The 23430-nt window shown below is 52.8% G+C and overlaps 1 protein-coding gene across 4 annotated transcripts in view; it reads right to left on the minus strand.

The window, feature by feature from the left end:
- BCL11B (BAF chromatin remodeling complex subunit BCL11B) overlaps positions 1-23430 on the minus strand; it is a 92423-nt gene that overhangs the window by 63658 nt on the left and 5335 nt on the right. For 2 of the 4 annotated variants that reach the window (XM_042990503.1, XM_042990501.1), the window contains exon 2: positions 14765-15130. In XM_042990503.1, the coding sequence (XP_042846437.1) occupies positions 14765-15130 (366 nt within the window). Of the gene's footprint in view, positions 1-14764; positions 15134-23430 lie in introns of all 4 variants that reach the window. The other 2 variants (XM_042990502.1, XM_042990500.1) reach the window with 1 other exon arrangement.

A 23430-nucleotide genomic window follows, 5' to 3' on the forward strand; every position in this document is an offset into this window, starting at 1 on the left:
GTAAAGATACCTCTTCTGGTATATTCAGGTCAAGAGTAACAGCTAACCCCACTCCGTGTTAAGATTCTGAATCACGTGACAGTCCCCAACAGGAACAAAGAGCTGGGGTGGCGTGTCAGTCCCCCAAAATGAATGGCAATCGGGGAGAGGTATTTCCTACTGGTATTAGGTTACTAAATTGAAAATTCAAGCCCTCCCCCTTAGACTCCCCCCTAAATCCCCTAATTCTTCCTCCTTGCATTGAAAATGACATGCTACACAAGTAGCTATTTGATTCCTTTCCCTTTTGCAAATTAGTCACCCTGCCCCCGTGGACTGAACAACATTAGAGTCTATACTTTTGCGATGTCTCTGAAATCAGCAATTACTTCACTCTCGCGGAATGGTTGGTTTTCGTATCTGGATACGGTGGCAGAAACATAATCAATTGGAGATCCCCATTTTATAGGTGAAGAAACTAAGACACGAACTGATCTGCCCGGGGCCGTTTAGGAACAAACACATCTGAGACTGTGTGAACATCCTGATTCCGGTGCTTCCACGAGTTCAGTGGCCCCTAACACTCCAGTGGCAGCAAAAAGGGGTCGAAAGGCTAACCGGGGCTCAGGTGCGCTGCTCCGGGAGGCCACGCTTCTAGAAAATCCTACACAGAAATCTCGATTTCTCAAATAAAACTGAAGATGTTTAACTGCATCTCCAAAGGAGGCCTCTGCCGGATCCCTCTAGATAACAATTCCATTGGTATTTCAACAGCATCAGGGCTGACAAAACCCCCCATTCCCAAGCAAATGTCCCACACGTGGCTCCTGAATAAAGCAGGGCAAATCACCTGCACCTCGCAGACCGGCCTAGTGGCTTAGAGACCACAACACAAAGCAGCCCACCCCGTCATTCAGACACAAACTGGTGTGTGCCCTCAGAAGGCACGAGGGCACCCAGGCAGGGCTCTCTTCCAGAGAGGATTCCTCTCTTCCAGGAGGATTCTAGACCAGAGAACTTCCGCTGCCCTGCCCCAAGGCTTAACCTAAAACTAGAGGGAGAAATCACCCATAATTTTTATCACTGTGGAGTCGTCAAAATAAAGAAGGCAGAGATAAGCTGGCTTCCTCCTCCTCCTCCTCCGTGTAATAGCCATTAAGTCAGCCAACCACACAGTTACCTGCCAACAGGAACAATTCCCCCCATAGGCACCTTGTTTCCAAAAATCCTAAAATGTATCACATCCCTCTAAAGGGACTGCAGAGACCTAGGATAGGGCCCCTCAAACACACACACACATAATTAGTGTTTCATCTTTCTTTCTGTAAAGGAATCCGGTAACATAAATATTAATCAAACACGAGAATCTGCCTTTCCAGTCTGGGACCATTACGAGTGCCGGATTGTGATCTTTACAGATATTTACAGATATTCAAAGGCAGATTCTATCTTGTTGGAACTGTTATAAATGGACGTCTGAGAAATCACCGAGCAAGTTCAGGCAGATATGAAAACCTTCCTGTCCAGGACTGCCAGCAGCTTTGAGTTCCCAAGTGTTGAATTTGTTACCTTTTCTGTAGGCCTTTCAAAAAAATAAATTGACAAATGCCTTCAGATTCCTCCAGAAGAAAAGCAAGCTGCTCAAAGTTCGGGATAGCTAAATCTGAGATTTAAGATTGACTCTTACTCTAAATGCCATGAAGGCATTGTTTACAAAATAGTTTAGCCTTTGATAGCACAGAAAGTGCGATATTCTGTTATGATTTGGGTCAGCCCAAATCATAAATAAATATGTATATACATATTTTTAAAAATTACCTCGACTCCTGTTACAGCAAATGTATTCCGTTTGGTTCAGACCTATTTCTGAATAATGGAAAATAGAGACGTGGTTCCAACTGTAGCCTAGAAAAGCTGTCACAGTGAAGGTAAACTTTTAATCTTCTATAGGCAAACAGCATACATTTTTATTTCTGGAGTAACAGCTTTGGGAAAATGTTTGAACATTTTCTTAAGAGCTTTGTGATAAATACATTGGGCGTCCAACCACTGCTTTTCTGGGTCTTTAAGGGTCTGTTGGAGTGCTTTAAACAATTGGAGGCCAATTTTTAAGAAGCAAAAATAAAGAGAGACTCCTAGCAAGGTGACCATTTGCATACAAATTCTCTTTCGGGGGTGCTTATTGTAAGAGAAGTCGGGCTGGAGGAAGGACTGACATTAATTCCCTGTAATTCCACGAGGCTTTGTGCCCTACTCTACTAGAGGGTTCCATTCCCACACAATTGGGAAAACACTTTTGTTCTTGAGTGTTTTAAAATCCCAGCCCCCAGGAATTCCCTCTAGAAAAGCAGGCTCTCCCTCCTCCCCCCACCGGGGGTGGGGGGTGTGGAAAGCTGCAAAGAAAACCACTTTGGGACGGGACTGTTTGCCCTGGATGGACACAAACGCACAAAGGAACTCTTTGAGGCTCCCTGCAAACGGGCCTCACCTGGATCCGGGGAACTGCCGGGCTCTGTCGGGCCAAGGTGGGCTGATGCCGGGCTCGGTCGGGCGCGACCCTTTCAGAGCGTTGGCGGCGGGCGGAGAAGGGATCCCGGGGCGCCCCCGGGACCCAAGACAAATGCCCGGGAAGGAACGCCACCCCAGACAGGAGCCCCGCCCCTCGCGCGCTGGTTTTGAGGCTGGGGCCACTGGCGGGAGTTTTCAGGGGTCCTGAAATGCAATTCCCCACGCCCGGGAAGGTCACTAGTCAGGGCGCGCGCCTGGGGGTCCGGGAGGGGAAGGAGGGTGGAGGAGGGGCGGGCCCGAGCGCACAAAGGGGCCCCGGGCCGGCGGGCTCCCCGCCCTTGACCTTGGGTCTCCGCCTCCATCCATCTCCGCCCGCTGCCAGGGAAGGGGGCTGGCCCGGGGCCAAGGGCGAGCTCGCAGGGCTGCTGCCGGGCGGGGGCCGACAAGGGGCCGCCGGGGGCGGGGGGAAGGGGCTCGGAAAAAAAGACTCGAGGGCTGCAGAGGGCTCCGAGGAAACCTGCATTCCAACTCCCCCGGCTCCCTCTGGAGCCAGGTCCCGGGGAGGCTCCGATTCACTGCACGCCTCCCACCCCCCCCCCACCCCCCGCAAAGCAAAAGTTGCTGGAATGCACCGAGGAAGCCCCCTCCCCTGGGCTAACCCTACGACTCGCCCACTCCCCGCCCCCCTCGGACCCGGGCCGAGAGGGGGAGGGGAGCTGTCACGGGAGGAAGAAAGAAGCGCGCCTTCCCGGCGAGGCCAGACGCGGGCAGGGTCAGCTGCGCCTCCGCCCGCCCCTCGCCGCCCCGCTCGGGCAGCTGGCCCATTAAGCCCCCGAATTATGCATGGACCTGGAGCCCCCTCGGCCCTCCCGCCCCAAGAAGACACAATCAACGTGCGCGGCGGGCCAGGGCCGGGAGAGCAGAAGAGACGTGGCTGATGGTCGCCTAACCGCGCGCCCCGGGGCGCAGGCTGGAGAGGCCGCGGGCGAATCTGCGAGGCCGGCTGCCCAGAGGGGACCAGGCGCGCCCAAAGGCCCGGGAGCGGCGCCTCAGAGCCCCCCGCGGGACCGCAGCCGGCCGGATGGGGGGTGGGCACCGACCGCGGAGAAGGCCCCCCGGTGCAATCACGGTGTTGCCAGTGTCCGACCGTTTCCGCGCGGGGTCCGCCTGAGCCGTGCACCACCCGCCTCGGGTGTGCCCGGGCTTGGAAGTGAGAGGAGGGGAGACTTACGGACCCCAACCCTGGAGCCCCCCCAGGGGCGGGGCCTGAAGTCCCCGACCGGCCTGTCAGGAATTCTGCCCCTGCCCCCTCCCACGTGGAAGGGAATGATTTGCTAAAGGCGGCACCGTCAGGGACGGAGGCGAGGAGGCCAGGCGTGGGGAGGGTCGCTGGAGATCCCGAGAGGGGGCAAGATGAGTCTTGAAAGTTGCAAGATGAGTCTTGAAAGTTGCAACCGTCGGGGCACAGGGGACATTGCGTTGGTGGTGAGGCAGGTGGCGCCTGGTTTCATGGGAGCAGAAGTTCAGTCTCAGGGTTGGTTGGATTCTGATGTCCAACTCCCCACCGCTCCCCATAGTCTTAGAAGGCGCCCCCCCACCAGGGACCCCCAGCACTAGGCAGCCCCAAGGGTCTCGCGTCCTCCACTAAATGCCATTTTCCGTGTCCCGAATGGCTGTGCTGTGGGAAAGCAAGTCCCGGACATGGGAGTGTGGAACTTGTTTGCTATCTTGGGCCCTGTTTGTTTCTGGAAATGAGTTCCCTCTCGCTTTTCCTTCCCCTCAAAAGCAAAAGCCAGGTCAGGAAAATTATATACTTCTTTTTCCCAGCGAATAAAGGCGCCTCCTTTGCAGGGAAAGTTTTACAAGCCAATGATGTCAATGATGCAAGGAGAAGACCACACTGTTTAGGTTTCTTAATTGGCTGGCTTTGAACTCTCGGTGGGAGGGGGAAGGAATCCACTCTGGCTCCCTTGGAGAACTTAGTTTTGTGGGGTCTACCAACCTCAATCAAACGTTTTAGCCAGTTGCTGGGGTGGGAAGGGGTCATCAAAGCTTTGTCCTGTTTCTCCATAAGGGAAACAAAGAACCCTAGATGGCTAGAGAGGAAGCCCAGGACAGGCAGTCCCTGGCCACCACCCCCCCCTCAAGGGGGGACCCCTAGAACCCAGCTGGGGGACTACATTCTCCAGATGCCATGCTCTGCCCGGAAAAGTCTTTAAAACAAAGCCAGTGAGTGCTTTCTCTATGACTTTCAAGGATTCCTTTGGTACCTGAAGTCAGAAAAGCTGAATTGTGCTTTCTGGACACTGCAGGGTTGGACAGATGTCGTCACTGGAGCTTCCTCACAATCCAGGCACGGGGGCTAACAAGGGGCAGGGCTCTGTTCATGGGGGTTCATCATGGGTGGGCACTGACCCACACACCTGTTTGTACCTTTGAGTCTGGATTTATCTGCCTGCATCTAAGGCTGTGTCCACACTTGCAACCAGAAGGTTATGGAAGGTGTGCGGGTACCCAGCCCCGGGGCGGTCAACAGCCCTGATCAAACGTTGCCTTGGCTTAGAAAACTAGGTGGCTGTCCTGAGCTGAGAGGTTCACCCTGCCCTCGGCATTGCATCTGAACAGCTGTCTTCTCTCCACAGCAGGAATGGGGGGTTCTGACTTCTCACCTCCAACAAAAGGCCATTTTGTTGATATCCTTCTATCCAAAGGAGCCTGGGGTCCCAGTTTTCATGCAGTTGGGACCAGCAGCAAGCACTCTCCCAACCTAACTCTCATCAAGTGATTACTCGTTCTCCTGTCACACATTCATCCCCCCACCCCCACCCCAGCACAGAATCATCCTTCCTAAGCCATCCCCTCTCCTCCAGATCAAAACCAGCAGACCACCAGGAGGGCCCTAAGGAAACCCACTTAAAAACAAAATACAAACAGGGGCGCCTGGGTGGCTCAGTCGGTTAAGCGTCCGACTTCAGCTCAGGTCATGATCTCACGGTTCGTGAGTTCAAGCCCCATGTCAGGCTCTGTGCTGACAGCTCAGAGCCTGGAGCCTGCTTTGGATTCCATCTCTCTCTCTCTCTCTCTCTCTCTCTCTCTGTGCCCCTCCCTGCTCACACACACTCTCTCTCTCTCTCTCTCTCTCAAAAATGAATAAACTTAAAAAAAAATTGTTTAAAAAAATTAAAAAAACAAAATACAAATGAAACCTAGGGGTACCCGGGTGGCTGAGTAGGTTAAGCGGCCAATTTCAGCTCAGGTCATGATTTCATGGCTCATGAGTTTGGCCCCGCATCAGGCTCTGCTTGGAGCCTGCTTGGGATTCCCTCTCTTCCTCTCACTGCCCCTTAGCCATTCTCATGCGCACACGTGTTCTCTCTCCCAAAACAAATAAATAAAAATGAAAAAAATAAAACAAGGGGCGCCTGGGTGGCTCTGTCGGTTGGGTGTCTGACTTCGGCTCAGGTCATGATCTCGCGGTTTGTGAGTTTGAGCCCCACGTCCGGCTCTAGGGCTGATGGCTCGGAGTCCGGAGCCTGCTTTGGATTCTGTTTCTCCCCTCTCTTTGTTCCTCCCCCACTCACGCTCTGTCTCTGTCTCTCTCTCAAAAATAAATAAACATTCAAACTAAAAAATAAAGTAATTACATAAAATAAAACCTAGAAGCCTTGCCCTCTCCAGAAAGGCCTCCAGGACCCTGGGTCCAGCTCGGAGCCTCCAAGTCCTGGTCACCTGGAGCCAGGAGCTCCTTCTTGGGCTTAATTTGGGCAAGGCCGACGCCCCTACACCCTTAGGTCAACCGGTCACCACCTAGGAACGCCTGGGTCACGGCTGGCTTCAGGTTTTGTGGAGCCTGAGGTTTATACCATTCAGGAGGGAGGTCCTTTTAACAACAACAACGAAAAAAAAAACACCAAACCACACCCACAACATCAGGGTCAGGGCCTGGAAGACATACACGAGTGGTCCCGAGCCCACACTCGGTGACCCTCTCCGTGAAGGCAGCAAATCCTCCCGGAAGGCTCTCTGCAGCTTTGAGCAGAACTAGCTCTCATTTCGGCCACCAGTGTCTTCAAAGAAAGTTACTTCCTAAGCCCAAAGGAGGAAAGCCTTTCGGGCCGCTGGGTGGGAGGGTGTAGGTAGAAAGCTTCCCCTCCCCCACACGTGCGGGGGGGTTGGGGGGGGCCCTGCAGCTGTTGGAAACCACTGGTAGCTCCTTCTCCTATTTCAGCTCAGGAAGCTCAGGCCCAAAGAGGGGGAGGGTCCGCTCAAGGTCACACCGCCCGTTAGCCGCAGGGCATGGACACGTACCCCGGGTCTCTGGCCCGAGTCCACTCTGCCTGCCACTCCCCCCCGCATTCAGTAGGCCCGGCTCAGCCCCTAACAAGGCGGCTTTGCACAACGGTCGGCACAAAACCCACCGACGTGCACAGGACCGGGGTGGGGGCAGGTCCACCGTCCCGACTTCTTCAGCTCCCACGAGACCCCAGGTCTCGTCGCGGAGCTTGCCCCTCAGGGTGGAGATCACTCGTCGTCTGGCTGGCACCAGAAGCGGCCTGTGCCAGCCGCAGTTACAGACCCTCGTGGTCCCCTGGGCTCCCTGTGAGGAGGTCACTGGCCGGGAGTCAGGAGGCCGGCGCCCAGGCTCGACTCTGCCACTGCCTCGAGAAGCGTTTATGCAAAAGCCTCTTAACCCCTCTAGGACTCGGTCTCCTCATCTACAAAACGAAAGTAGTAACTGATTTATCACCTCTCATGGGGCAGAGACAGTGGATGGGAACAGAGGACGAACTACGACCACGGGATGCACAGCGGCGCCACAGGAAGAGCATGACTGCCTGAGTTCACACCCTGGGCCCCTACTACCAGCTGTGTGACCCTGGGCAAATTACTCAACGTCTCTGTGCTTCAGTTTCCTCTTTGGTATTGTGGGCTTCATACCAGCACCCTAGCTCCTGGAGGTGTGAGGAGGTTTAAATCAGTCAATAGTTGCCAAGCCCTTCAAACAGCGAGTGGTCCACCGTAAGTTCTCATAAGTGCGCGTTAAATTCAAAACCCAAATGTGAAAATGCAGTCTTTTTGTTTCTTCAGGGAAAAGATGAACCCGAGGGCACAGGGGTGACAGCCGGACTGCCCTAGTTATAGTTTACTGACAGAGCCCCCTCCTAACAGTTTCTACAGCTAATGGTTATGCATCAGTCAGGAACGAAAATTGGCAAAAAAAAAAAAAAAAAAAAAGGCTAGCTGTCAAGTGCCTAATAAAAAACTTAACGCCAACTGCTAACTATTTACTGTCAAATGAAAAACCCAATAATAATAATAATAATAATAATAACTGAGGCTGAGGGTTCCCCACCTGAGAGCCAACGCCTTCCCTCACTCCCTTCCTTAACTTCCTCTCCTCCTTCCTGAATGGCTCTGCAAGCTTGGAAATCACAGATAATAAGGGCCCCAAACCTAAAGAAAACCTGAGGAAAAAAACCAAAATGACCCTGTAGCTAACTAGGACTTTTTGTCTGTCTTTATTTATTTACTTACTTACTTACTTATTTATTTATTGTTAATGTTTATTTATTTTTGCAAGAGAGACAGAGAGAGAGACAGAGCATGAGCGGGGGAGGGGCAGACAGAGAGGGAGACAGAATCCCAAGCAGGCTCCAGGCTCCCAGCTGTCAGCACAGAGCCCGATGCGGGGCTCGAACCCACAAACCGCGAGATCATGACCTGAGCCGAAGTCGGATGCTCGACCGACTGAGCCACCCAGGCGTCCCTTGTCTTCTTTTTAATTCAATACAATTTTCAACTACAATTCAGTGCGACGGTCATGTTTACAGCTGCTGACACTCTGCAGCCGTTGGTACCATTTACCTCCAGTCTCTGGCCCCCCGTTTACAAGTGAGGAAACTGGGTCTCCGCAAGGGAAAAGGGCTTGCCTCCAGTCACACGGCTTGGTGTGGCGAGAGGGCACCTGACTCCAGATAACTGGGGTCTGGGCTCAGCCCTGCCAGTAACCAGTTCCAGGTAAGAATGGGAGGGTCAGCAAGGAGATCCTTCCAGCTCAGGCCAAGAGGCCACAATCCCCACACGGATCCCTCCGGTGGTTCTCCATTATTAATAACAGCTAACAACTCCACAAGGACCTAGTGCGTGCATACGTGGTCTAAATCAAACCTTGCAACAAGCCTGAAAGGTACCTCCATGCTACAGGAAATGGGGACTTGGAGAGGTGAAAAACTGGTTGAAGGTCATTCAACAAGTCACTGGCAAACCCCAAATCCCAGCCCAGATCCACCCATCTGCATTCCTATCTTATTGCCTTCTTCCCCACTACCCACCTCTCCAAAACCTTCACCACGAAGTACAGACAACAGTATGATGTTACCACAGACCGTGGGTCAAGACCTCTGGGGCCTGAAGGCCCTGGGCCATATCCCAAGTGTCATACCCTGGGATGCTCTTCGAAGACCTTGGACAGGGTCTAGAGGTAGCGCCTGCCCCCACAGGTCTCGCCAGCCAGGCAGCGTTGGACTACGCTTCCCTAGAAACCTCCATTCCCTGGGCTACCTGAGGTAGCCAGGCAGCGTCGAGGCTGACTCCACTTTGCCGTGTGACCTTGGGCAAGCCCCTTAGCCCCTCCAAGCATTAGCTCAAAGTGGGGTTAGAAATACCTATTTCAAAGCGGGGTTAGAGGTACCTGTTTGAAGGTTGGTATCTATTTCAAGACGACATAAGCCACGAAGAGCACCTAGCACGATGTGGGTTACCAGGTAGGCCCCCTCTTTCTTCCCCATCGGCCACCAGCCCTGCCCAAGTTCTGGGGTCAGCCCTACTATGCCTAGCCCCAGGGCCATGTCTCTCAGGCAGCACCCTCCACCATTCCTTGGTGCAGACAGAACTAATAATTAGCTGTCACAATTTAATAATACAAAAATATAATCCATGCGACAACACACGCGGATTTAACTAATCTTAATTTGGAGGCAAAATAACAACTCTAAATATATCAAGCGCAAGTTTTTAAAGACACCCTGCAAGTGGGGTTTATCTCCATTTTCCAGCACAAGCAAGTTATTTAGTTTCTTCCACTGGCCAAGCTAATATTCTCCTTTTCACATTTATCTCTCTCTCTCTTTTTTTTTTTTTTTTTAAAGTCTGAAGTGCACATTTGCAGAGCGGCATGTAAATCCTCTGGCTGATCAGAAGCCCTTTTCTGCAACACATTTCGACTAGTGATGGGTCACTGGGACCCCAAACCAAGTCCCCTGCCTGTGTCCCGCCTGCTACGAGGACCCCCTCCCACCCCCCCCCTCCTGCCTCCAGGCGCATCCCTGTCCCTTCTTAGGTCTAGATGAAGATGTGCAGAGCGGGTGGGGCCATCGCAGCAGGGAACTGCCTACTCCTTCCAGCCCAGGGGGATCTGCCACCTCCTGTCACCCGCTGCCTGCCCCCTGCATTTCTCCAGAAATCTGACATTTGGGGTTTGGGGAAAGGACGGGGGAAAAAAGGCAAAAGGCAAACCTATGACTGACAGCTGATGGCTCATTCCTCCGGTTACAGCTCCATTTGGTTATGGAAGGGGTGATAACACGTAAAAACGAATTACCTGTGATCAAGAGCCTTCCCTCCAGTGGCTATAAAATGGGGATTTCTAAGGAGGAATCGGTGTAAATGGCTGAGAGAGATACCCCAGGTGAGTTTTCAAGATTCTCACTGAGGAGCAAACACCTCGTGCTTTCAAGCAGGGTCCACGCTCTTTTAGAAAGCTTTTTAGAAGCTTCCGCCTGTCAGGCATCTGGCTGCAGGGGGACCCTGCATTAGGTGGGTGCCCTAGAGGCCTCCGTCCGTCCCTGGCATGGGACTGAAAAGTAGGTACGGGGAGGAACCCGAGGCCCAGAAAAGTGAGGCGGCCTGCCTGGGTAGGTTCTGGAATCGCACCCCTCCCGACCGCCACCAAAGCCCATGCTGCCCACGGTCCTCCCCAGAGTGACCCGCTATCCGAGCGGTCACCACGCGACAGTAACGTGACCAAAGATGACTGGGGGAGAGGGACACACAACAGCTGTGCGGACTCGGTTTCCCACGGCGGAATTCTCCGAGCCCAATGGAAGTTTCTCCCCAGTTCCTGGAAGGCCTACTTTAGCACCGCTGACAGCAGGGAACGATGGAGCTGGGGTAACAGCACCAGCAAGGGAGGAGGAGGAGGAGGAGGGGGAGGAGGAGGAGGAGGGGAAGGAGGAGGGGGAGGAGGAGGAGGAGGAGGGGGAGGAGGAGGAGGAGGGGAAGGAGGAGGGGGAGGAGGAGGAGAAGGGCGGGAGGCCGCAGCACGTGGGCCGGGTGCCAGGCACGCATCATCCGCGCCCCACAGTTACTGTTGGGTGAGGAAACTGCAGCTTGGAAGGTCAGGTCACCCGGCCGAGGCTGGCAGGCAGCACGTGGCCTCCCTGGTGCAAGCTGAGAGCCCCAAGCACCCCAAGCCCCCTTCTCCCCACCCTTCCTCAAGTCACCCGTCCCAGATAACGGTTCAGAGACTCCCGCTCTTTGCAAACCACGGAACCCACCTCCTCTCCCCCTCCCCCCACCCCAGGATCTGCTACCCTCACCTCCCAGCTCCATCAGAACCCTCCGCACAGGTGGGAGAATGTAGTGGGAAAGGGACTTAGGAAATGTGAAGAACTCCTACAGAGGCAGACGCCTGCCCTGAGTCGGGTCTCCAGGCCGAAGCCCCCACCTCTGCCCAAGCGCCCCCCCCGCCCCCACCCATCTGTCCCCAGATGGGCCTCAGACACAGGCACCATGGACCTCCCCTGGCCGCAGCACACGGTCAAGGTGCAGGGCCCAGGGCCGTAACTGCACACATCAAGAGTGAGGTTGCTACCTACTCATACTCCACCATGTCCCCCAAGGGGGACAGAGAAGCAGCCCAGAAGGCCATGCTCCCACCCCCTGGGGGTTCTGTCACCCCTTGGCCAGGTGGGGAGGCTCTGGGCAGGGGAAGAGCAACAGGTGCTTGTTTAGTAAATGAATAAACGAATGAATGAATGAATGAACGAAGAATGAACGCCCTCCAGGATACAAAGTCCAGAAAGTTCCTCCTGCCACTCTCCTACTTCTCTATCATTAAAAAAAAGAAAAGAAAAGAAATAATTAACTACTCCTTTTATGCCCATCTCCAAACTGCAGTGTCCCAAGGAAAGGGCTGATCCAGAGTCCTACCAGGGTGCAATGACTGACCGAATTTCAACCCCCATCTCACCCTGGGGGGGGCCGGCCGTGCGGGTGGAAGGGAGCCCACATATTTACAGGCCAGCCCCGCCCCTCCATCTCGGGATCCCCGCCTCTGGAAGCATGGAGGGCTAGAACCCGTCTGGACAACACACAGACTGTTGGTTCCAGGAAAGAAAAGGCACTCGGGGTCACCATGAGCACCTCACTCGCGACAGCCAAGCCAGAGACCAACACCCAAGAGGTTAACAGCCACCGGCTCACCGGCAACCGGCCTTGGGAAGCACAGCGGGGCACGGACGGGCTCGAGCGCATCCCTCCCCGGCACAGACGGGAAGCAGGAACAGGGGAGGCCCGGGCGAGGCCAGCGGTGCCACGGGCCTGGGCAGCAGCTGTGCGGATTTCCGGAAGCCCGGGCGGAGAAGCGCCTGTGATTCCTAGTCCCCCTCTTAAAATATAAAGACTCAATTATCTTTGAGCAGCTTGCTTTACACATGAATTGACACATTTATTTTACAATAAATAACTGAAAGTTATCTGTGTTTCCTTTACTGTTAATCTACACAGAGAAATAATAAACAGGGCTTGTCTACAGAAATGCAAGTAATGCAAGTCCTCAGAATTCAATTAAGCTAAAATAATTAATGCTCCCACCATATTAAATTCCTTTACACATTGGAGCCACTGAAGTTTTATTCTTTAATCTTTTCCTTTTTATTAAATGGAGAAGAAGGAGAAGAAGAAGAAGAAGAAGAAGAAGAAGGAGGAGAAGAAGAGGAAGGAGAAAAAGAAAAGTTGGTGCCCAAGTGGGGAGGGGAAAAAGGGAAAAGGGAGACTGGAAAGAAAGCATGATGTCTTTAGACATCGTGGTTGTCTTCAGCTGACACAGCATGGAGACTGTTTTGTGCCTTTGATTAAAATAACATTTTAAATGCTTTGAACAAACATATCTCTTTAGACTTCTAAGGGATTATTTTACATATTTCTTCGAGAATGAAGAAATCCATTCGTCCTGTTGCTGAACAGAAAAGGCCAAGAATATCTTTCGTCACACATAAAATAAAAATACTGTAGGCTGCTGCAGTATTAGAACCCGAGAAAAGGGGCGCGGGGAGGGGTGGGGGGATGAGGACAAAGCCGCCTTGCAGATTAACTTTTGCCTTTTATGAAATCACATTCAGTGGCTTTCTTAAACAAACCTGCCCACAGTGATCGGCAGGCTCTCGCTGGGAAATACCTTCAACGTAAAACGAGGATTCGGATGGTTTTTGGTGAAAGCAAAATGCCTTTCCATCCATTGAAACAGTAGTAGGGACCAGAGTCTCATGGGCAGAAGCCCCCCACCCCCCGTGCCAGAAAGGTCTGTGGACACTGACGCCAGGTGTTTATTCTACTGGAGAAAACTACGCCCCCAGTGTCAAAGAAAAGAAAGCCACGGGAACACCAACAACACCAACCTAAGGGACCCAGCACCTTTCTCGACCGGAGGTTCCAACCCTAACGAAGGCAGCATCGCTAAGCTCCACAGGGCATTCTGAGAAACCGGGGTTTACGTGACCACGGCCCTGAGCGCATTTGGACATTCTCCTCAAAGCCCTTGGCAACTTGACAGCGTGAGAGGGGTCACTCCAGGACCCCCACCAGAAGGCAAAGCCCACAGGCCAGTAGGATTTGACGGGGTCTCCCCAGCACCCGGCATATGCCAGTGGGAGTCTGCACACAACCACAGTCTCTTCCCAAGAGAGAGCTCATTCATCCCATTTTACAGATGGGCACATTGAGGCCCAACCTCTCCAAGCTGCCAGGTGGCTTGCTTGCTGCATCGCCCTGACTGCCTCCTGGGTGATGGGATCCTCTGCTCCAGCAGGCCCACCCTCCGAGGAGGAGCACCCAGAGCCTCGGTCCCTCCAGCACCTCCGCTAGCTGCCATGCCGAAAACTCAGCCGGCACCTACTCGCCCACTGAGGCACCAGAGGGGACCCCGGGGGGAAAGTTCCGCTAGCAAAGCATTTATGGAGCCCCTTGCTCATTCAGTCCTCACACCAGGCCCACCGGTATTTTCACCCACTGTTAACAGATGAGGAAACTGAGTCCTAGACTCATGAAGCAGCTTGTCCAATGTCAACCGGCAGGATCCGAACCCTCATCTGCAGGCACCCTGATGCCATCTTTCTGTAGGTTCCAGGGAACACGGGCAACCAAGGCCCTCTTTCTCTGCTGGGCCTCCCAGGCTCAGAAGTACGAACCAGAAGCTTGCACGGAGCGTGGGCTCCCCGGATGAGGCTCTGGTGTGCCACGGCCACGGCCCGGAGGGTGCCAATTCACTGTGGCGAGCAGACCGAGCTGGAGGACGCAACCCGACCCTGCTCATCCAGGTGGTCAGCTGGGTGGGCATGCCGAAGGGGAGGGGCGCAGTGCTCCAACACGTCCCCACAGCCCCTTCCTTAGACCTCCTGGAAGGATCAGGCAACATCAGAAGGGGCCTCTGAGATCACCTCTTTTTACAGATGGGAATCTGAGGCCAGAGAGAGGAAGAGGAGGAGATGAGGGCTCCTGTCCCAAAGCGCCTGCCAGGCCCTCCCCTCAGGCCACATCTCATCCCACCTCACAACAACCCTACGGAGATAGGTCTCCTCAGCTCCATTTCAGAGATGGAAAAACTGATTTGTCCAAGTCGTGAACACAGACGCCAACCCAAGACTATCTGGCTGCACAGCCAGAGACTGAGCCAAGAACACCAGCAAACCGAGGGCCAGTTAGCCTTCCGAATTTCCATTCCGTACTCCCGGCCACCTATGGACTAGGCCCCATAACACAGTCTCACTGCCAAAAGCAAAGCCACCAGCGGCCAGCTGTGCCTCTCTAAGCCCCAGGCCTGTCTCGTCCTGAGAGTCACCCAGACAGTGGCCCCTCAGAAAGGGCCAGCCCTGGCTGGTGATCCTATCCCCGTAGGCCCCAGATCCTCCCGGTACCGGCCCCCGGCACAGCGAGGGGGGAGGCAGGCGTGGGACCCGGGAGGTGGCTGCAGCGGTGCCCTGGCCGGTGCAACGCTCCATACCTGCAATGTTCTCCTGCTTGGGGCAGATGCCTTTCGTGGGCGAGACCAGGTGGTCATCTTCGTCGGGGGTGACCTGGATCCCGATCTCCACCGGCTCGGACACTTTCCTGAGCTCGGAGCGCGAAGAGGGCGGCGGGCTGCCCTTGTCCAGGCCTTTGTCATAGCAAGCACCCAGGCTGCCGCCACACTGTTTCTTCTTGTGCTCTATAAAAACCAGGATGTCCCCCAGGGGGAAGTTCATCTGACACTGTCCACAGGTGAGCAGGTCAGGGTCGGGGCCACCCACCATCAGCCCCAGGCTGCTGGGCTCCTCTATTTCCAGACCCTCGTCTTCCTCGAGGATGGCGGCCTCCACATGGTCAGCCTCTGCTGGAAGAGAGAGAGGAGAGGGGGGTAGAGAAGACAGAGATGGGCTTAGGCAATCACAGGCACCCCTCGGCCATCCCAACCCTTCCCCACCAAGAGGGGGCCCCTCCGCTGCAGGATACTAGAGTTCACCAAGTCCGTGCATGACCCCTGGAAGCCACAGATGGGCAAACTGAGGCCCCAGGAGCAACTCCGCAGCTCCCGTTTGTTGCTTAACTTACTGCTGAACTGACTGCTTTGTAGTTTATTTGCTGTCGATTCCCCCCCTCCCTGCACCCTCCCCCCACGACATAGCATGTAAACACATACACGTGCGCGTGCACAGAACACCCATCCCGCTTTCACAAGAGGCTCAGTGTCACGAGTCCAGTGCTTCAAGCTAGAGACGAGTCTCTCCCACTTTACATCCTCTGAGAATCACCCGGGGAGCTCCGAACACCCCCCCCCCCACACACACACACACACATACACACAGTGCTCAGACGGCAGCCCAGACCAGTTACAGGAAGATCCAAACGTCAGATTGTCTTTTTGTTTTTTTAAGACTCCTCAGGTGATTCCAGTGGGCAGCCGAGGCTGAGAGCTTCCAGCCGGTTCCCCCTGCCTGGGCTGGCTCGGCCGCCCCTCCCCCTTCCCTTCCAGCGTTCATTCATGTCCTCCCCATTCATGGGAGCCTTGCTTGTATTCCTCTACCTCAGACCTGGCTGCACCCCAGACAAGAAAGCAGAACCCCAGACGGGCGTCAGGCAGCCAGTCCTTAGGAGAGAAAGAAGCCCGCATGCTCAGAAAGCAACAAGTGAGTGTTGGTTCAAAAAGAAATGCTGAAGAAAAACACAATGCCGGGGAAAGGACGCCGAGAGAGTCGGCTGGCTGAAAGAGGGAGCCGGCTTTCCTGCCAAACACCCTGCTCCTGGTCAGCCCTCCACCACTTTGTAGATTTCCCAACACTCATCAGCTCCCCCACTGTCCTTTCTGTTGGTTGGTTTTATTTTCACTCCCAGAAAAAGAAAAGGAAAAAAAACAAAAAACAAAAAAAAAAACTGTTCAGGCTCCAAACGCATTTCTTGGCAGATGACAAGCCACACTTTCAATGGGCTGTACATTTTCACGTTTCTTTAGCAGCAGATATATTTCCTTTTTTTTTTTTTTTTTTTTTTTGTAGGGGACATAGGACCCAAATATTTTGAAGCCAATAAATGCCTCAAAAAGCAGCAACACCCAGGGGGAAAACTGGAGGGCTCGGCAGCCGAAAGTGTCATAAATAAGGGAAGCGGGCAACGAGGTTGCACACTCCCTCGGGGTCTGAGCAAACTTGGGTTGTAATTTTTCAGGAGCCAACGACTTAGTCGTAAAGACAGAGCAAGTGTCGGGGTCCTCAGAAAAGCCAAGGGACAGCCAGAGGTCTGCGACCCGAGGAGGCAGGTAAATTTTCAGTTGTATGGTATTTAGTGAGGGATGATGAAAACCACAGAGGAACAGAGAGAAGGAATGGAAGGGAGGAAAACACATTCCGTGGCAGTGAAGTTACTGACGGGCCAGAGCCAAAGAACAGATAATTTAAGGAAAAAATTCTGTGGCATCTTCTATCCTCCATATAAATCACTGTTCTGTATTTTCTAAACACAGCTTCTTCAGGGCCTGTGAGAGTCCACGGGTGATGCTGAATCTAGAATGGGCAGTGTAATCCACAGAACATGGTCGAACCCGCGTGGACAGGTTGATACGCAGGTGTTGCTGGGAAGGGAAGTTACGATTTGAGATCCTGCCTGTGGTTACAGAAAAAACAGACAGATTCCTCCGTGAATTACACGGAGACATGCATTAGACCCATGGCAGCACAAAAATACCACGAGGATGAGGAAATCCTAAATCTGTTGCCGGCATACCTCTAACACAAAGAACCTAAAAGGTAAGAGAAACAGTTTTCACCAAGCCAGCCCTGGGAACCATTAATTACACTCTAAAAAAAAAAAAAAGAAAAGAAAGAAAGAAAAGAAAAGAAAAAAGAAAGAAATCAAGAATTTACTTAAAAAGGAGTTGGATACATAATTAATTTACCAATTTATTTTATGAAAAGATGCTTTGGTATGGCTCAAATGTAATCACAACCCTCACACCCGAACGGTGGTTGTAGGGGGGACCCAGATTCCTGCGAACGGTTTGTCAGAATGTAAAAGGTAATTATTCGGTGCTTCTTTTCCCTTTAATGATCTAACATTGAGCAATACTGTTTATATTGAAAAGCTCGCACCTTTAATTACCAATTACATATACATAATTTCAGAGCCAAAGGAGAGGGCTGTGAAAACAGTTCTTTAGAAATATAAGGATGTATTGTGCGCCATTTCTAGAGAGGGAGCTCTAATAAATGGGAGGAGGATGTCAAAATATTGTTTTGTTAAAAAAAAAAAAAAGGAGAGAAGCACAAAGGAAATGAGATGAAAAGCAAAAAAAAAAAAAAAAAAAGTACAAAATGAAACAGAGCATTCCGACAGACGGGGCAAGCTCCAAGCTCCGTGGTGGGAAGGGTGGCCGGACCCAGTCCTGTCTGAACTGCCACTCGCAAGTAGGCCTGGCAACGTTGCTGCGTCACCGTCACCGAGGCGGCCACCCTTCCAGCGTGACCATCCTCGCTGAGGACCAGGAGGCGTTTCCTGCCGCTCAATAGTTTAATCTTTCTTTTCCTTGTTGTGTTTTGTTTTGCTTTTCATTAACTTTTTCAGCCCTGTCTGTCCGCTCCCCTGGGAGGAGCTCTAGAAAGCTCCAACACCTCCTCTCTGCTCCCAGGGTTTAAGCTACGTAATTTCAATTCGTCCCTTTAATTCAAAAGAAACACAGACTTCTTTCAGAATTAGCAAAGGTCAAGGAAGCCTGCCTGTCCCCAAGCTCCTGACTCTGCCTACTATCCTTTGCTAAGGACTGGGTACCAGCACTTTTTTCCTTTCTCTCTCTCTCTCAACCTCTCTCTCTCTCTCTCTCTCTCTCTTTTTTTTTTTTTGGCAACATCTGGTTTTCTTTCCTTTATTTGGCTCTCTCCGCCTTTTCACTTTCCTCATGCAGCAGGCCCTGTGAATCCCCTGCACCGAGTTTGAAAGTATCCAAAATCCTTCACTGTGCTGCAGTCGTGACTCTGGGCACCGCCCCTCCCCCCAGCCCCCCCCCTGCAGCCAAGCCTCCTGGGCAGCCAGCCCTGCAGGGTGTCCCACAGAACAGCTCTGAACCCGGACTTCCCAGACCCAGGGCCCAGGGCCCAGCTAGCGGCCTCCTAGGGAGGGCCAGGGGCAAAAGAAACAAACAAATCTTCCCTCCCACTGTCAGTGTTGAAAGTCAAACTCAAAGATGACAGCTCCAAGAATGGGGTTTCCTCTCTCCAGCCCTGGGGTGTGGGGCCCTGCCGGGTGAGATACTTCCCAGGAAGGTGGCAACGTCACCCCCAAAGTTCAGGGAACAGAGTCAGCATGAACCCCTCAACTGTCAAGTTTTGGGTCGCAGGGGGTGGACCGAGACAGCTGGCTGAGCCTGGAGGCTTGTGCTCACAGCCCTCGGAGACACCCCCAAAGACGGGCTGTGGTTTCATTTCCGCCGACAGGCGGATACCAAGCCGGGTGTGTGGGGTGCGTGTGCACGCGCGCGTGTGCGTCCCTTCTTAGAACCGTATCAACGCTGGAAGAAATAAAAGGAGAAAAAGCCACTTGGCCACGCTCAAGGAAGGGCAAAGGGAGACACGTCTGGCCCTCCGGGAACCCTCCTTTCCCCGTCCTGCGGGCACATGGGGCCTCAGGGCCCCACACAGCTCCTTGACCCCATGCCTCTGCTGGAAGAGCCTGAGCGGCCCAAACGGTCACCCAGAGACAACAAACCACCAGGAGAGAGAAAAGACACACAACAAAAACAGCTTTTCGAATTCCCAGACCCACCCAACAAACCAGCCCCTCAGGCTGCCTTGTCCGGCAAACTCAGGCCTTAAGGAAAGGAGGCAGAGATGAGGTCCTTCCTCTGGGAGGATTTCTGCTTTCGTGAAAAGCTCCCCAACTGTCAGGCGGCTCTGGAAAATACTGCTTGCTGCTCTCACTATTATGAGCCGAATAAAGTACAGGGATTGCTAAAATGTTTGACTTATTAAGAGGAAAAACGAGTGGACGCAGGGTCAGCTGTCACATTGGGGTGAGTTCTGAACTACGAAATCCTAAAGCTCCCAGACAAATACATATCCTGCCTCTCTCTCTCACACACACACACACACACACACAGAGTTAATTTTCTTTTACAACAAAACCACATTTTATTTACAAGGGTAGGCCTCCTCCCAGCTGATAAACGCATTTAGAAGCAATGAAATCAGGGTTCGCAAATAATAATGGTTATTTGTTGTCAAGTAGATGGGGAAGCGCTTGAGCCTAAGACAAACTCCCCCATGCCTTAGCTCCGCTGGGAAGGAATTTGGGGCAGCAGACAGAAATGGAAAGACATCGTTAACACCAACCCGGCCAAGCAGCCAACAGGACCCCCCAGCAGCTGCAAAGGCTTAGCAGGGCCTTACCTGGCCAGTGATTTCCCCCACACGCAGGGCTCCAAGGGCCCCACCCGCCCTGGTCCATCTGTAACAACTGCCCATGCACCTGCCCTTTGGGGGATTCCAGCCAAGGGGCCGACCGCCTGCTGTCCCCAGAGTGTGTGTGCATTGCTTCACATACAGCACACAGGCCCATGTCGCCCTTACCCTGCACCGATTCAAATCCAAATCCCTAACCGCTAAGCCCCAGTCCAAGAGAAACCTATGAAGAATTATTGTCTCGGTGATGGGGGAGTGGGTAGGAGAAGGATGTGGGGGGAGGGGTGCCAGGCTCTTAAAATCGTGTGCCACCAACGTCACGGCCGCCATCATGATGTGTACGCGCGTTTACGAGAAATGTTCAGCATCTGTCCGCCAGAGCTCTGCGTCCGACTGGAGACTTTACACCTGCTTCCTACGAAGACGGAAGCCATGCTCACCAATAATCTGTGAAGGGATCTTTTCATTCTCCTCCCCGAGAACGTTCCGGGAGGGGCTGAGACTCCAGGCGGCACCGCCACCGCCACCAACACGTACACTCGACGGAGCGCAACACTTTCTGAGCTGCCATCAATTTTTAATTTATTGGATCCAAGAGAAAATAACAACCGTGGGGAGGGGAGGAAGGAGACGGGTGGATGGGAGAGAGAAGGAATCAATTCTTGGTGGAGAAAATAATCTATGACTAGATGGCGCTTAAAGGCACGACAAGAGGTTTTATGAAGTTCTCCGAACATTGGGAATAATGAAGTGCCCGGCAGAGGCAGCCGAGATAAGAGCAGAACGTCACCCCAGCCAGGCATGCGTTAGGAGGAATGGCCTCACGGGGCCAGGAGGGGTTAGAACACGTCTGAGGGTGGGAGCCCCAGCCCCGTCTGCCCACCGAATTCCTGCAGCCAGCAAGGCCGAGGGCGGCCTCTGGCCCTGGGAGGACACAGCCTGGCAGGTATAAGCAGGCCGCCTGGCACAGGTGAGCTCCTTCACCTGACCCCCTGCCCTCTCGGGAGGACTGAGCAGTGCAGCCGGTCCAGGTCTCAGAGCTGCTGGCCGAGACCCTGTGCCTCTCCCAGATGCTCCAAAGGCCTCCTGTCTACCGCCCTCAAATCCGCTGTCAGGACGGGCGCACGCGGGGGCCACCACCCCACCAGGCCCCTTCTGCTCCACACCAACCCCAGCTGGAGCCTCCAGCGAAACTGTCGCGATTTCTGGCAGCCGGGTAGGAAGACAGGGAGAAGACAGGTAGGAAGACAGGGAGAAGAAGAAGAAATGCCGGACACTGCCTGGTTGGGCAACCCGTGGACATGACCTGGGGTCTGGCTGACGGGGCCTGCAGGGGAAGGCCTGAGTCTGGCCTGCATTCCAGGAAGGCGGGGATTCCTGTTGGGGGTACAGGAAGAATCTCAGTCACCCAGCCCTGTGACAGAGGCTGGATGGGGAGGTCTGAGGGTGGGAGGAGGACCCCCCCACATGCACACACTGCCCTACACACCCCAGCCTCGTGTCAACAACAGCTCCTTGAAAAACACCCCAACTTGCACTACAGACCATCACCCGACCTTCCCTTCCCCCCACCGCATCCACCTCTCCAGAACTCCAAAAACTGAGCTCAGGGGGCCTGGTCTCACACATTCAAAGGCAGCCAAAGAAAAAAAAAAAAGGGCGAAATGAATAAAGAAAACAGCGTTCAGGTGCGCTCACAGATCCTGTCCATGACTAAAAGGTTACTAATAAAAAGCCAACTCCACAAAACCAGAGAATGGAGTGACCTATGTTTTGATAAATAAAATAGTTGCTTTAAAAGAAAAAAAAAAAAGAAAGAAAGAAAGAAAAAAGATTTACCACCATAGAAACCCTTCCAAGCACGTTCAGCAGAGTCCACAGAGCTGCAAATGCCTTAAATCTGCAGAGCCACAACAGGGCTCATAATGACAGGATATAAAAGCACGCTTTGAGGCCAAATGAAGAGATTTGTTTTATTTAATGCTATGCTTTTTCAAAGGTGCTAAGCAGAAGAAAAGAAGGACCCTTACAGGACACCAGCCTGTAAGCCTTTAGCCGGAGGACATTCTCTGAGGCTGAGAGCGACAGAGGAAGGACAGAAGCCATTTTCAACATCTCCTTTCCAAGGTAGAAATTTAAACATGACCCCATGAAAAAAAAATTTTTTTTTTCTTAGCAGCACATCCATTTCTGAAGCACACGCTAATCACAGCAACACTGGCATTCAACTTTCTCGAGTCATTTATGCGCGTTGTTTTAGTAGAGAACTCACCAGCACATTCACAAATGTATTTGTATTTCTGCAGTTCAGTGGAAGGAGGTCATAAAAAAAAGTTGTATACAACAGAGGATTTTTTTTTTTTTTTTTACTTTGAAGTTACTTAATTTTGTGTGGTCTGGGATTTCACTCTAGTAAAATAACTCGGGCTGGCTAATTCAACACCCAAGCAGATTATCAGCTCTCTTGGAGGGAAAAAAAAAAAAAGAAAGAAAGAAAGAATGAATTTCTTGAATTTCAGCAACTACACAAAAGACTTGCGTGTGTCAAAATGCCGGACGCAAAGTCCCGGTGAACGCAGCACCATTAATCAAACCTCGATCTGGTGTCACTTTTGCCAGTAAAACCGATGCTGTTCCCCACCCCCCGCGCCCCCCCCCCCACCCCGCACTGGCTCGTGCAGTAGACGAAAAAAGTGTGTCCCTGTGCTTTCGCGGGTCTCCAAATAGCCTGCTGTTGGCACTTTTTATACACGCCTTGGGGAAAGTACTGCTCAAAAGAGGCAATCAACAAACAGCTTTTCTTGGGGAGGGGTAGAGAAATGGGGACCAGAACACGAGCAGATCTCACTGCCTCTCTGGAAAGGAAGAGAGATCTGTGGGAAGAGGGAACGGGGTGGGGGGGGGGCCCACAGGGCACGCAGGACCCCAGACCCGATCATTTAAGTAAATGGAGAGCACTGCGAAGCGACAAAGCCATACTCAGAGCAGCTGGGTGACATTCATTCATTCTCAGTATCTCTCTGTGCCCTCTCCCCATGAAAAAATACGTCAGTGTGCCTACAGCTAACACCACCTTCAGAGAAGGATGCTCAGCCGGCATCAGCAACTTGACCGTGTGGTGCTGGGTGCAGTCCCCAAGGAGCTAAGTTTATTTTTGCTTGTCCTCCCAGATGTGACCCCAGCATTAAACCTGGAGTCCCAAGTCCTCAGAGAGCTTCCGCTAAAAGTAGGCCCTAACAGGACAGCCAGAGGGGCCTTCCTCTAGCCACACGGGATGCAGGAGGCCGTCCCCAAAGGTCAAGAACCCCATCTCTACCCTCCCCACATACATCGTTTTTGTCAAGCACCGTCATATCTGCAGTTCGTGTTTAGTTACAGCTCGTGAAACTCTCCCAAGTTCCAAGGTGAAGGATTGGCTATTTCTAAACTGAATTTTTTTAACGATATTCTGCAGGCCGAAGGCCACTGCCCAGCCCAAGGCTGTGAGGTGACTGTGCCACTTCATCTTGAGTTGTCAAATGAGCCGCGATATGCTCGCGACTGGCTCAATTCAAACATTGAATGAAGTAGAGAAATCTTCAGATAAATTGCTGGCCCTCCGCACTGGAGAGTGAAGCCTCTTTCTCAGCTGATGACAGCACTAGGCTTTTGTCTGACCTAATTTATTTCTCTTTCAGGTTAGAATAAAGCACTCCTTCCAGTCTCAGGGCAACCTCTTCTGCCCATATACTGAACTCAAGCACAAGAC

The sequence above is a fragment of the Panthera tigris genome, chromosome B3, assembly GCF_018350195.1.
Source record: "Panthera tigris isolate Pti1 chromosome B3, P.tigris_Pti1_mat1.1, whole genome shotgun sequence".
Taxonomy (NCBI): Eukaryota; Metazoa; Chordata; class Mammalia; order Carnivora; family Felidae; genus Panthera; species Panthera tigris.